The sequence below is a fragment of the Leucopleurus acutus genome (assembly GCF_964270905.1).
Source record: "Leucopleurus acutus genome assembly, chromosome: 7".
Lineage (NCBI taxonomy): Eukaryota > Metazoa > Chordata > Mammalia > Artiodactyla > Delphinidae > Leucopleurus > Leucopleurus acutus.
Window position 1 is genome coordinate 3,711,413 of NC_139150.1, and position 15,042 is coordinate 3,726,454.

The 15,042-nt window shown below is 55.5% G+C and overlaps 1 protein-coding gene across 1 annotated transcript; it reads right to left on the bottom strand.

Annotated features, from left to right (window-relative positions):
* Positions 1-5,679: 5,679 nt before the first annotated feature.
* CEL (carboxyl ester lipase) lies at positions 5,680-14,454 on the bottom strand (the record flags this gene model as incomplete). The annotated part of the gene is made up of 11 exons (XM_082843724.1): positions 14,190-14,454; positions 11,815-11,965; positions 11,615-11,737; positions 11,235-11,432; positions 10,526-10,656; positions 10,253-10,360; positions 10,031-10,148; positions 8,288-8,474; positions 7,898-8,101; positions 6,507-6,704; positions 5,680-6,193 (listed from the first exon to the last, which is right to left on the bottom strand). Exons 1-11 carry the CDS (start codon positions 14,253-14,255, stop codon positions 5,680-5,682), a joined length of 1,998 nt encoding a protein of 665 aa, XP_082699850.1. The 5' UTR covers positions 14,256-14,454.
* Between the last annotated feature and the right edge of the window lie 588 nt (positions 14,455-15,042).

The following is a 15,042-nucleotide window of genomic DNA, read 5'->3' on the forward strand; positions in this document are numbered from 1 at the left end:
GCACAGGTTCAATCTCCAGTCAGGGAACTAAGATCCCGCATGCCAAGCGGTGTGGCCAAAAACAATAGAAAATAAAGTGTTGAAAGAAAAAGAATTCTGTATGTAGTAAACTCTCCTTTAAGGATGAAGGGAAATTAAGATGTTGCCGGATAAACAAAGTTAAGGCAGTTTGTTATTAATAGTCCTGCCTACAGGGAGTGCTAAAGGGAGCCTTTTGGGTTGAATGAAAGAGCACTAGACTGTAACTCCAAGCCATGTGAAAAAGTAAAGAACACTAGGTGAGGTAACTAATAGGTAATTCTAAAAGCCTGTATTGTTGCACTTTTGTTTGTACCTTTTCTTTTTTTTTCTATATGACTTAAAACGCAGATTCATAAAACAATAAGTATAAGTGTGTTAATGGGAACAGAATGTATAAAGACATAACCTGTGAGAACAGCCACATAAAGGGGGAGGGATGGAGATCAGAGGAGCTGCATGTTCGTATACTACTGAAACTAATTTGGTATTATTCAAACTAGACTGTTAGGAGTTTAAGATGTTCCTTGTAATCCCAAAGGCAATCAATAAGAAAATATTTTTTTAGAAATACACAGGAAAGAAAGGAATCAACATGGTGCACTATTAAAAAAAGATCAACCAAAGGAATTCCCCAGCGGTCCAGTGATTAGAACTCTGCACTTTCACTGCCAAGGGCCCAGGTTCAGTCCCTGGTCAGGGAACTAAGATCCCACAAGCTGCGAGGTGTGGCCAAAAACAAAAATTTTTTTTTAATTAAAAAAAAAACAAATCCTTAAAAAGCAATAGTGGTGGAATTGAGGAACAAAAAGTGTAGAAGACATACAGTTATACAAACAAATAGCTAAATGGAAGAAGAAAATGCTTATCAGTAATTACTGTAAATGTAAATGGGTTAAACTCTCCAATTAAAAGTCAGAGTGATAACATGGATTTTTAAAAAGCCTGATCCACCTATCTACAAAGATATGAAAAAGTTGAAGTAAAGGATGGAAAAGGATATTCTGTGAAAATAGTAAACAAAAGGTAGCCGAACGGCTATGTTATTATCAGACAAAATAGACTAAGTCAAAAAGGTAACAAGAGAGAAAGTATATATCGCTTAAAGATTCAATCCATCAAGAATATAGAACAATTGTAAACATATACACATCTCCAAAACACATGAAGCAAAAGTGGACGTAATTGAAGAGAGAAATAGATGGTTGGAGACTTCAGACCTCACTTCCAATAATGACTAGAACAACCAGACAGAAGACCAGTAAGGAAACAGGGCTTGAACAACCCCATACATCAGATGAGACCTAGCTAACGTGTATAGAATATAACAGAGAACACACCTTCTCAAGAACATGTGGCGTGTTCTCAAGCATAGACCACGTATTACACCACAAAACAAGTCTCAGTAATTTTTAAAAGATTGAAATCATACAAAGCATCTTTTCCAATCACAGTGGAATAAAGCCAGAAATCTACAGGAGAAGAAAGCTGGAATACTCATAAATATGTGAAAATTAAACAACACACTCTTTAACAACCAGTGGGTCAAAGAAGAAGTCACAGGGATGTTAGAAAATGCCTTGAGATGAAAGGAATCAAAACCAATGTACCAAAAACTTATAGATGCGGCAAAAGTAGTACAAAGAGGAAACTTTACTCCTGTCAATGCCTGCATTAAAAAATAAGATTTCAGGGGCTTCCCTGGTGGTGCGGTGGTTGAGAGTCCGCCTGCCGATGCCGGGGACGCGGGTTCGTGCCCCGGTCCGGGAAGATCCCACATGCCGCGGAGCGGCTGGGCCCGTGAGCCATGGCCGCTGAGCCTGCGCGTCCGGAGCCTGTGCTCCGCAACGGGAGAGGCCACAACAGTGAGAGGCCCGCGTACTGAAAAAAAAAAAAATAAGATTTCAAATCAGTAACCTAACTCTACACCTTAAAGAACTAGAAAAAGAGCAAACTAAACCCAAAGCTAGCTGAAGGAAGGAAATAATAAAGATTATAGGGGAGGGAAACGAAACAGAGGAGTAGAAAAACAGAGAAGATCAACAAAACCAAAAGCTGGTTCTTTGAAAAGCAATCAGTGAAATTAACAAACCTCTAGCTAGATTGACTAAAGAAAAAAAAGGGGAAAAAGACATTCAAATTACTAAAACCTGAAACGAAAGTGGGAACACCACTACCGACTTTACAGAAATACGGATTATGAGAGAATACTGTGCACAATTGTACGTCAACGGTATGCATAGCAATATCATTCAGACGTAAAAAGGAATGGAGCTCTGATTCATGCTACAACGTGGATGGACCTTGAAAACACTGATTCCACTTGTAAGAAATATCTGGAACAGGCAAATTGATTGGAACAGAAAGTAGAAGAGATTACTGGGGTGGAGGTGGGGGGGGAATGGGGAGTTAATGGGTATAAAGTTTCTATTTGGGGTGATGAAAAGTTTTGGAAATAGTGGTGATGGTTGCACAACAGTGTGAATAGAATTAATGTCACTGAATCATACTTTTAAAAATAAAATATTTGGGACTTCCCTGGTGGTCCAGTGGTTAAGAATCTGCCTTCCAATGCAGGGGACGTGGGTTCGATCCCTGGCCGGGGAACTAAGATCCCCACATGCTGCAGGGCAACTAAACCTGTGGGCCACAACTAGAGAGCCTGCGTGCCGCAACTACCAAGCCCGCGCGCTCTGGAGCCTGCGCACAACTAGAGAGAAGCCCGAGAGCCGCAATGAAGACCTGACACAGCCAAATAAATAAATAAATAAATAATCTTTAAATAAATAAATAATCTATTTAATAATTTAATATTTAAATAAATGTTTGTTTATAAAATTAACATTTTTATGTTATATATATTTTTATCCCAGTTTTTAAAAAAATAACTTCCTCCCAAGCTGCTTTTCTTTTTTTTCTTATTGGCAAAATATTTTTTTTAAATTAATTTTTATTGGAGTATAGTTGATTTACAATGTTGTGTTCGTTTCTGCTGCACAGCAAAGTGAATCAATTATACATACATCCACTCTTTTTTAGATTCTTTTCCCATATAGGTTATTACAGGGTACTGAGTAGAGTTCAGAATGCTATACAGTAGGTTCTTATTAGTTATCTATATTATATGTAGTAGACTGGGATTGACATATACAAACTGATTTCTACAGCTTTCCAGGAAGAGGGAGCATTTTCTCCTTGTCCTGTTAGAGTGTCTTGACCACCAGTCTACCACTTGTAGATTTCAAGGTCAAACTCTGGAATTTCATCAGTAAGTGGGGAGAAATTGTCAACAGATCAAAAGTGCAGTGTGGGAAGGAACAGGCCAGGGGGTCATTATTAGCCAGTGGACTATGGACAGCAGGGGACTCTGCATCCTCCAGGGCCCTGTGATCGACCCTCGACCTCCTGGAATCCTTGCCTCTGACATCAGAATTCCTTTTCCTGCTGGTTTCACGTCGTGGGGGGGGAAGTGTTTGTGATGCAGCTTTTAAGGCTATAGCTGGGCCTCGTTCCTTAAGCATTTCTGCTCTTGTGAACTAGGATTTCCAGCAACTCTAGGATTTTCTGCAACTCTTCACACAATTGATTTCACCCAGAAACTCGCTAGAAGGCGTCCTGCCTCTCTCTGTCCGGCATGTGGTGGCCACTCATCCGGGCTGGCGTCTGATGAATCCCGGGTGAGTGCTGGTTTGCCAGGGTAAGGAGACTGATTCCTGCCAATGAAGGACCCCTGCATTGTCCCTCTCTAGCCAAGATAAAGTCAGAGGCCGTGTGGTTCTGAGGTCCACCGTCTTACACAATCACCAGTTTACAAAGGCAGTTGTGTTGGTACTGACTATGTCCTAAAGGCTCGCTGGGCCGGAGCCCTTAGAGCTTGCAGAGTCCCCCAGAATGGCTGCGTTTTTTTGTCCAAGTCTGTGTTGTGGTTATGTCACGGGGAGGGGGGTTGTTTGAACCTTTCCCGCGGGGAAGGTTGAAAGATGAGGCATGGGGGCGGGGAGGGGGGATGCCCCCAAGACTGCCAACCCACAGACACGCTTGGGCACAGCCTTGCCAACGACATACTGAAGCACCACGTCTCGTCAGGGTGGTAAACAGACTCTGACCTGAGCTCACCTGCGCGTTCCCCCGGGGCTTCATCATGAGAGGAGTTAAAGGGTTACCACTTGGCCCATCAGGGAGCCTCCAGGACTCCGGACAGGCCTCTGGCCCGCACTTTGGTATTTTCAGCTTCATCCCCTGGATAAAGCCTGGAAAGGCAAGAGCCAGACGAATTACGAGGCGTCTCCCCAAGTTGTCCCGACGGCTGCGGGTGTCACCCAGACACACAGCAGGGCTCGCCCCTGCCAGGGAGGCCCGTGCAGCCTAGGGACTGAGCACACACCTGGATGCCGGCCATTGTGATGTGGCCCAGCCATCCAGGGACGTGATTTCCTGAATGATGGGCACAACTGTTCTCTCCCCCAGCAAGGGAGAGAAGTACCGCGTTGCAGCACTGTCCAGGCCCGGAGGAGGCTCCTGAGAGCAGACCCAGCAGGCAGAAACACTTACAGAAGTCACGTGCGTGCAGAGCAGGGATACATCGCATCCTTGGGCTCCATCGGCGAGAGCAGGGCTAGTGACCGGGAGAGCCCACACCGCAGCGAGGGGCTGTCTCCTCCCGTCTTTTACACCCGACCAGGCCAGGAAGCCCAGAGCCGCCAAGGTGGTCACAGGCCAGCCTGGGGTGACCCCTGCCTGCTCCTCGGGGGGCCAGGTTTGCCCCCTGTTCAGCTCTGCTGCGTGGGGCTGCAGGACTCGCTGCCCAGGCTCAGCCTTCCATCTGTTGCTGGAGAGGGAGGGTGGCCGGCTGACCCCCGGTGCTATTGCACCCACTCCCCCCACCCCCCGCCCCCAGGCTGAGCTGCTCAGGACTCCGGAATCTCTGATCCCTCACCCCCACCCCACAGTGACTGAAGAATGGAGGGGAGCGGGGAGGGGAAGCCCCAACATGGTTGCAAGCGCTGGCTGTGGAGTCTCTGGGTTTGAATCTTGCCCTGATGACCTTGGGCATGTGCCTGGGCTAGACTCCCAGAGGTGGAGATGACCCCGACTCTGACCTCTGCCTCCCCCCGCCGACTCTGCCAGAGACATCGGGCACTGCCCAACGCCCAGTTCTCTTGCACCCTTTGCTTCTGATCCTTCCGGTGCAATGCTTTACCCTCTCACTGACTCGCATCCAGCTGGAGGCAGACTGTAGTTAGAACACAGAGGTCCCTCCCCGCACCCCACAGGACCTGGCCGTGGCTGGGCTCCGCTGGTCCAGAGGCCCCACCGCCTGCAGAGCCCCGCCCCTCGGAGCCAGCAGCCTTGTGTGGAGGGATCCACACCGGAATCCCAGCCCTGGCCCTGACGCTTCACTTCTTTGAACCTGTTTCCTCCTCTCCAAAATGAGGATGGTCCTGTCGGCTTCCTGGAGCTTGAGGGCTGACAGATCAGGGTGAAACCCTTGGGCCGGGCTCCTGGTGCTGTCATGAGAGCTGAGGGCCCCCCTTCCTCCAGCTGGGTCTTGGGAGCAAAATGAGATGCCAGACAGAGAGGGATGAAGCTTTATTTAGGAAGAGCTTGGGAGGGAAGGTGGGCCGTAGGGTCACACCCTGTGGCCTCTGGAGGTCAAGGACCTTAGAAGCCAATGACTATGGGCATCTGAGCCACCTTAGAGTCGCCCGCGGTGGGCGCAGGGGTGGCCTCAGAGTTGCCCGCGGTGGTGGCCTCAGAGTCGCCCGCGGTGGGGGCGGGGGTGGCCTCAGAGTCGCCCGCGGTGGGCGCGGCCTCAGAGTCGCCCGCGGTGGGCGCAGGGGTGGCCTCAGAGTTGCCCGCGGTGGGCGCGGGGGTGGCCTCAGAGTCGCCCGCGGTGGTGGCCTCAGAGTCGCCCGCGGTGGGCGCGGGGGTGGCCTCAGAGTCGCCCGCGGTGGTGGCCTCAGAGTCGCCCGCGGTGGGCGCGGGGGTGGCCCCCTCGCCGGTCACCGTGGGCAGTGCCTGGTAGGTCACGGTCCAGTACTGCAGGTAATCGGCCCTTAGGTGCTGCTTCATGGAGCTGCCATCCATCTTCTTGTTGATTTCCAGGTAGTTGCCACTTTCCAGGGTGTAGGGATCCCAGTGCGTGGGCACAGGCGAGTGGCCCATGTTAGGGTCCCTGCAGAGTGAGAAAAAAGGCTGGGTAGCTGGCTGGGGCCCAGGGGCTCACGGCAGGCTGGAGACCCAGGTCCCTGGCCCGGCTCTGCCCCGGCTCTCCTGGGCAGTTCTCCACCCTTTGCCCCGTAAGCACTTCCCTGTCTCCTGGGCACTGGCTGGGCACGTGTGCATCCTGAGGCCCAGCCAGGAGCTCTGAGCCTTACACAGACGGGGGTACCGAGGCTCAGGGAGGTTAAGTGTAAGTGAGGGAACAGGGACTGGACCCCAGCCCTGCAGGGCAAGGTGGCAGGAGGCCACCCTCACCGCTGCCTTACCCAGTTCTGGCAAAGTTGGTCCAGTAGGCGATCATGGCCTTGGAGACGGTCCTGTCTTGGGGCCGGTAGCCCAGCGGGGTGGCAAAGGGCTTCCCGAAGACGTACTGGAGGTCGTCTGCGTGATCAGCCCCCACCCAGCGGGGGTAGGTGGGCATCCGAGACGGTTGGGAGAATAGGTAGCTGTAGGTCTTGGCGCTCCTGAGGAGGGCAGTGGAGACCACCCACGTTGGCAGGGTGTACACCTAGGGCCGCCCGCCCCGGAGATGGGGCCCCAGGGGAAGGCCATGGGGAGAGCAGGGAAGGGTCTAGGGAGTTCCCACAAGACTCGGAAGGGGAATTCCCTGGTGGTGCAGTGCTTACGACGCGGCGCTTTCACTGCCGAGGGCTCGGGTTCAATCCCTGGTCGGGGGACTAAGATCCCGCAAGCCACGTGGTATGGACAAAATAAATAAATAGATAGATAAATAAATATAAAGTATATTTTTAAAAAAGACTCAGGAAGGATCTGGATCATTACACCTGGGGGAAGGAAAGCTGTGGCCAAATGTATGACTTCATGGGTTCTACAATTTCAATTGTATTTATTCTTCGCCTCCACCAAACATGGGGAGGCGTCTTCCTTTCATAATTCAGTATCAAGAAAGATTGTTTTTGTGACTTCCGTGGCGATCCAGTGGTTAAGACTCCACGCTTCCACTGCAGGGAGCACGGGTTCAGTCCCTGGTCAGGGAACTAAGATCCCGCATGCTGCACGGCACAACCAAAAAAAAAAAAAAAAAAAAAAATTCTTTTTCTCTGCAAATGAATTTGTATTCTTGATTTGATTGGACAAGGTAGTATATGCCCTCAGATGTTTCCCTTTTTGCTTTGACTGATAGGAACCTCAGAGCTAAATTTATTGCAAAGCTTTCATCCCAGACTTCTAGGTGTAATTTTATCTTTCTACTTTTTAAGCATTCCTAACTTATTTTTTATTTTCACCGGCTGTTATTGTGTGGAGGTTTTTAATGTGACCACAGGCTTATTTTGAAAGTTGGCAAATTCGAAACCCACAGCAGAGAACATCACTCAGTGTTGCCCTCCTTCTACACAGCATGAGGGATGGAAGGCAGCCTCAAGGACTTTCCGATGGGGAGAGCTATGGGGTGTGGGAGAGCGTGCAGGGCTGCACTGGGCAGAGGCTCACAGGAGGGTTTTGTAAAGCCCTCAAGGCTGGGAGGGGAAGAGGGACCCTCTCAAGCCCCGTCAGGCCTGGTAGATGGTGCAGGCACAGGCGGGGACTGAGCATGCCTTTCCCAGGCCTCTCGGACACCTGGGAGCCACCCACCTGCCAGACCTCGCTGGCAAGGTGCGTGATCCCAGGTGGGCCAGCCCCGCGCCCCCCTCCTCACTTGGCGTTGGTCTTGTGCTGGGCCACAGCGATCTCCGTGGGCATCAGGAAGAGGATGTCGGTCTCCAAGTGCACCACGGTCTTCTTCTTGTTCTCCTGGGACGAGTCTCGGGCCCAGGGCTTGGTGTAGAAGTCAAAGGTGGCGTTGGCACCCCTGGGCCCCTTGGTGATGGTGAACCCGCTGACCAGCTTGTAGAAGTCCTCCCTGCAGAGTCCAGGCTGACACTGGATCCTCCACCCCATGCCCACAGGAGGGTATCTGCACCCCTATGCCACAGAAGGCCACGGGCGACCCCCCCCCCATCCCTGCCACGGTGCTCCCTTCCTCATTCTGTCTATGCCTCCCCCCAGCTGCCCCGGGGCACCGTCCCTGTGCCACCACCCCCCTTACTCTGTGATGGCCCGTTTGTCCTTGTTGATGTCCGGCATCTCCACGCTGGCGAAGACGTGGGCGTCCATGTTGTTGGTGCCTGCTATGTAGTCAATGTCCGCAGCGTTGGCGTACAGGTTGATGGGGTCACTGGGGAGGAAGTCTCCGTCGATGACAGGGAGGAAGCCCAGGTAGTTTACCAGGGGGTCTGGGGGGGAGCGGGGGAGAGCAGCAGGTTTTCACACCTTCCGGTACCCACCTGCCCTGCCCCTCAACCTCCGGGACAGGAGCTGACTCCATCCTGAGGCCGCGGTGGAGATCTGCCTCCTTTGATGGAGACCAGGGCTCCTCGCGACTGACATTCGGGCCCGATCGTTCTGTCGTAGGGGCCGTCCTGCACAGTGCAGGGTGTTCAGCAGCCTCCCTGGCCTTGACCCACTGGACACCAGGTAACACCCTCTCCCCAGCTGCGACCACCAAAAGTGTCTCCAGACTCTGCCACGTGTTCCCCGGGCACAAAATCGCCCAGGTTGAGAACCACTGGTTCAGGGACCAAGACTGTCCTCTCGCTGCAGCTGATGTCCCTTTTGTGTCCCTCTTTTCTTGCTGGGCCTAAATCAGGGGGGAGGAAGACCTCGAAATCATTGAGGGGACCGATGGAGAAAGAGTGCCCCCTCTCCGCGCTGGGTTCCAGTGTGTTAGCCGGAAATGGCGCGAGACCCCTGAACTGGCCTGGGAAGGACCATATGGCTGGCTTAGGGCAGAGGGTTGTCCTGCCTTCATTAGGCCTGGCCCGTTTTCCCTCCAGTTCAGCTCAAAAGGAAATAGAGTCGCATTTCTGCAAATCCACGGGTATTGCTACCAGGACACCAAAATCCAGGTGCTCAAGTCTCTTATATAAAATGGTGCAGTGTTTGCATATAACCTACCCACGTTTACCTGCGTACTTTAAATCATTTCTAGATTACTTATAATACTTAATACAATGTAAATGCTATGTAAATAGTTGTAAATGCCATGCACACGTTATGTGAATAGTTGCCAGCGGGAGGCAAACTCAAGTTTTGCTTTTGGGAACTTCCTGGAATTTTTTGTTTTAACGTTTTCCATCTTCAGTTGGTTGACTCCCCAGACGCGGAACCCTCAGACATGAAGTTGGTTTGCATTTGGGGCCATGTTGTTTGCTTTGGTTTCATTTTGCCTAGCACTTATGGTTTAATTCACATTAGGTAAAATACAAACGATGGGGTCCCATCATGCTTTGCCTTAGAAGAAGGAGCAAGAGAGAATTCTCACCTACTGGGCTGATGAGACTGACACTCATAGGATTTTGCTGCTGGGGTCCCCCTGACCTTCCTGGGGTACAGAGTAGCAGAGCTGGAAGGGCCAAATGCTACAGCGGGTGTTCAGGAAATGTTGTTGAACGAATGAGTGGAGGAAAGAATGAATGTTCATCTAGTACAGAGGCTCTTGGTCTGGGGTCCACGAGTCTGCCAAAAATTGTGTACAGATGACTGCACATGTGTGCGTTGTTGGGGGAATGGAGACCAAACATTCATCAGCTTCTCGAAGGGGTCGTGACCCACCGAAGACAAGAGGAAAGAACGGCCCCTCCTCCCCTTACGGCCGAGGCCACTGAGGCCTGCAAGGGCAGTGGTGGCAGCAGGCTGCCTGGGGACGCCAGCGAGCTGGCGACAGAGCCAGGATCAGACCTGGCGCCCAATGTGGAGCCCCCGTGTCCCCCGCCCAGCAGCCCCTACTCACACTCCATGCCTGCCAGGGGCATCTTATAGGCCAATGTCAGGGCACGGGGGTCAGTGACCTTCAGACACCTGGCCATCCTGCCAGTATCGTTCAAGGGACAGCCCACCTTCTCTGCGATCTGGGGGTTGGGGAGAGGCGGTGCTCAGGGCAGAGAACACGGGGTCCAGGACAGAGAGTGGAAAGGAGGAAGGCTCCTCCCCGCCCCACAGCTCCTCCTTTTACCTTTTTGGCCCAGAAGAGGGGGTTCTTCTGGATGGCCCAGGGGCACAGTGCCACACCACTCTGGCTGATGGCTCTCTTGATGAGGCCCTTGTTGTAGGGAGAGAGGGTCTGCAATACACAGAGGTCCTGTCACCAACCTCGCCCGCCCCCAACCCCCGTCTCCAGGGCTCGGCCAAGGACACCCCACACGTCAGCTCCAGCCCCCCTACTCCCTATCTGCATCACCCCCTCCCACACCCTTGGGGGCAGGCCCCTCCTTCGGGGTCCCCAGACCTGCAGAGAGACGCTGGCCCCTCCGGCTGATTCCCCAAAGATGGTGATGTTGTCAGGGTCTCCCCCAAAGGCTGCAATGTTCCTCTTCACCCAAGCGATGGCCATGTGCTGGTCCCGAAGGCCATAGTTACCTGGGGACAGGGCAAGGGCCTTCAGCGGGGACCCTCGGCCCCGACCGGGGTGCTAGGGGCCTGGCCCACACAAGGTGCGCTGTCCGTGTGGGTGGGATGAGCACGTCCCTGACTGTGCGGAGACCCTCTGGAGCCCCAGGATGTTACGTCCTGCAGCGTCCCCAGGAGGCTGGCGGGCTGGGAGCTGTGGGAGGGGGTCCCAGGCTCGGGAGGGGGTGCGGAGGGCCAGGGCCGCTCAGCTGTCTCCCGCTGGGCCACACTCCCTCTTGTCTGTCCTGGGGCTTCTGTGTCCCGAGTCACTGCCTCGGTGTCCCAGCCCCTGTCTCTTTCACTTGCCTCCCTGCCCCTCCCCGCGGCGCTCTCTGTATCTGGCTGGCAACCTCTTCTCTTTGGCTACAGCTGTGTCTCACGGTCCAGCTCCAGCTCCCTCACTCTGCAGATGGGATTCTGGGCCTTTCTAGGGGGATGTCGGGAGTTGTTTCAGAACAAGGGTTGCCAAGGGGCGTCCCCGCTGGGCTCAGAGCTTGGGGGCTGGGCACGCTCACTCCCACACCCAGTGCGCCCGGTGCCCGGCGGACCTGGCAGGTTGGAGTCTCCGGTGCTGAGGAAACCCAGGGGGCCGACGCGGTAGTTGAAACTGACCACGATGACGTTGCCCCGAGTGGCGATCTCCTCCCCGTCGTACAGGTAGTTGCTGAGGAAGTTGGCCCCTTGGCTGGACCCCACGAGGAAGCCACCTCCGTAGATCCAGACCATGACGGGCAGGTTCCGGGAGACTGAGGGGGGGGGGAGCAGGCCCGGGGACCCCAGATGAGCCCCCTCCCCGCTCTGTGCTGATGTCAGGGAAGTTCAGCTCTGAAGCCCCCAGACACAACCCAGGGGCAGGGACCGGGCCTCTGGCTACTTGGGGGCTTCCTGCAGGGCGAGGGGAGCTGGAGGGTGTGTGGGGAGAGCAGACCTTCCTTCCTGCCCTGGGGGACCCAGATGTTGAGGTAGAGGCAGTCCTCTTTCCCGTAGGTGCTGTCCTGGGTGATGGTGGCCTGCAGGCATCGCTTCTTGAAGTCCTTGGCCTTCAGGGTTCCTGGGGACGGCCGGAGGGGTTGGGGTGAGGATGGGCCCACCAGCCACAGGGCCTGCCCCACCCTCACCCACTCCCACCTTGCCAGCCGGGGTGTCGCTGTGGGTTCTCCAGGGGCTTGGGGGCGGCGGCATAGGGGATGCCCTTGAAGATGTCGACATAGTTGCCAAAGAGGCCCAGCTTCTTGTTGACTCCTTCCACGAAGCCGCCCTCCGTGTACACGGCACCCAGCTGGGATGGGAGGCGGGAGATCAGGGGGGCTTGGGCTGGTCAGCCCCTGGGGGCAGGGAGCCCACCCGCAGGCCCCGGGTGCCCAGAGGCTCCCCAGAGACAGCTTCAAGGAGGGGCCCATCTGCACCTGAGACCGAGGCCCCTGCCACCTGCCCCCATTGCTTGAGGAGGGGACTCACTCCCCACTCGCCCCCTGGGTGTCCTGCTCCCTGAATCTCAAAGGAGCCTGGTTCAAGCAGTGTGTCCTCAGGAAAGCCTTCCAAGAAGGCCGGGACAGGTGGGGTGGAGGTTTGGATTCTTGCTGTGGCCGCCTGTGCCCTTGAGCCTCAGTTTCCCCTCCTGTAAGATGGGTGACGACAGTATCTCCCTCGTGGCCCGTTTGCTTGTCCAGCTGCCAGCAGTGACAGGAGCACCGTGGACACTGAATGTTTCACGCCCAGCCGTGCGCTCCCTGAGCGGTGGGCCCGTCTTTCTCCTCTGCTCATCTCCCCCAACGGTGTCCCCTCAAGTCCTCACAGCCCCTGTGCTCCAAGCCGGGAAAGAACCCTGCCCCCCAAGGCCGCCGGCACCGCTGCTGCATATCCAGCCCTTGTGCGGAGCCGGCCCCCCGCGGACCAATGCGTCCAGTCCTCACCAGCATCCCGCGGGCTGGTGCTCATCTACCCATTGTTCCTGGAGGGAACACTGAGGCTTTCCTGTTTGAAGTCACCGCTGGGAAACTGTCTGAACTCAGGGCCGGCCCTTCTCCCCTCCCAGCGCTTCACCCCGTGGCCCAGGGTGAGCACAGGTCCATGCTTCCTGGCTCTCACCTGCGCTCGGTTCCAGGTGGGCAGGGGCAGGGCAGCCCCACGTCCCAGGCCTGGCGGGATCCCAGCTGCCCTCTGAAGTCTATGCTGAGAGGGGCCCCCTGCCTTGCTGGGTGGGGGTCAGGTGGGCTGGAACTGGAGAGGAAGGGGCTGGAAGCAACACCTGCCGGGTGCCTGGGGGTTGGGCCCAGGCGGCAAGCCCAGGCTGGCCCCTGTCTCTCTCTCTCTCTCTCCCCGCTTCCTGTCCCGGAGGAGCCTCACACACCCCCGGCCTCGAGGCATTTTTCCTGATCAGCCTCCCTGGCTGCTGGGAGAGGGCATGGGCCAGGTCAGCGCCTGGCGGGGAGCAGCTCAGAAGTGGCTCTGTGTGACTGAGATCAGCCTGAGGGCCCCAGGGCAGGGCAGGGCATGGGGACCCTGGCCATCCCTCGAGGCCGGTGGGGAGGGGCGTCGCTGGCTCTGGAGCAACGCGGAGGGAACCAGGGCCCCCTCAGCACCCAGAAAAGAGCTCCCCCTGAAGGAGAGTGACCTTCTCTCGGGGGCAGACGGCGCCCAGAACGAGGCAGCAGGGGTTCGAACCTCGGGACGGCAGAGGGTGGAAAGAGCAGGGCCTGAGAGAGCAGCTTGAAGGGTGGCGGGACCCGCATGGTGCGCTCTGCGCGTGGCTGTTCGCTCCGCCCTGGAAGTGTTTCCCCGCCCCGTGTCCCTCATGCTGCAGGAGGGCAGTGAGGGAGCTCAGACGGTATGGCCGCCCCAGGAGGGTTGGCTGGGCCTCCTGACTCTCACTGGGGAGGGGAGCTGTAGCAAGCAGGCGGGTGGGGGACCGGGAGATGGAGGTTACACCTCGAGCCAGACTCCAGGGTTGGACTAGCCCAGGTTCCAGGCTCCTGCTCAGCCCCTGTGGCTGTGTGATGTTGGGCAAACCCCTTGTCTGCTCTGGGCCCCTGTCTCCCCTTCTGGAAAAGAGGGACAACGTTGACATCTCTAGAGAGGGGAAGGAGCCAGAGGGGTGTTGTGGGTCACGTTGCCGACTCAGCAAATAGAAGTTCAGGCTGCCCAGTTACACTTGAATTTCAGATAAATAATGATTTTTTTTAGTGTATGTCCTAAATATTGGGTGGAACATACACCAAAAATGACTCGTGGTTTATGTGACATTCAAGTTGAATTGGGCACCCAGTATTTTATCTGGCAGCCTGAGTTATCCCGCGAAGGGCAAAACACGAAATGCAGAGTAAGCGCCCGGGAAAGGCTGATACGTCTGTTGTCGGGTTCTCTTTCTCAGTCTGGCTCTTTCTGCCAGTGACTCTGCCTGTCTTCCCTTGGCTGGGCCCTGTCCCCAGTTTCCATGTCTGGCTCAGCGGAGGAGAGAGGGACCCCCTCCCCTGGCCCGACCCCTCTGCTGGGCTCTCGCCTACCTTCGCCGCACTCGCTACAGCCAGCCAGCAGGCGAGGCCCAAGACCGCCGGCTCCCAGCGCCCCATGGTGTGTGGCTGCCTCTCTGTGGCCCTCGCTCTGGGCCTGCGGTATTTATGCGCCTGGAGCCAGCCCAGAGCTGCCTGAGGGGGGACCCTTTCCCCCGCCTCCTACCGTTACCCTTTCCTCCAGGCTGGCCGAACTCCAGGTGGTGTAGCTGGGGTCAGGAGGCACCTGCTGTTTCCAGCCGGGGTCGGGCTGGGCCAAGGTCACGTGCAAACACGCATATATATGCAAACACACACACACACACACACACACACACACACACACACACACAAGTGGGGACAGTCCATCTTTCCCAGGGTCAGCTGCTGCCCTGTGACCTGGTCCCCACAGTGCACCTGTGCAGGTTACTGCCTACCTGGGAACAGAGGCAGATGGCACGGGTGCAGGGGGTGTGGGAAGGGCTGGGGCTTGGCTGGGTGCTAAGTGCGCTGCATTCTGGCGCCTCGACAAGGGCTTGCTTTCGCTCCTGGGGAAATGGGCATGCTGCGTCCCCCTGCCGTGCCTGCAGCTCAGCAGTGGGCGCTGATAGGCGACTGGGTGCGTGATTTCTGGGATAGAAAGGGCCACGGGCTACTGGGCAGCGGCTGGCTGTGCGGTTCGAGGTGGGGTGGGGACCTGAGCATCATGAGGTGGTCCCGCCCTCCAAGTATGGGGGCTTCTCGCTGTCAGCAGCACAGTCCTGGGAGGGCAGGACAAGAGATCCAGCCCAGCCTTGAGGGCTTCCCGGAGAAAAGGAAGGGCCGGGCTTTCTGGCCACAGGGAACCTGCAGATACACAGCTGTCCAT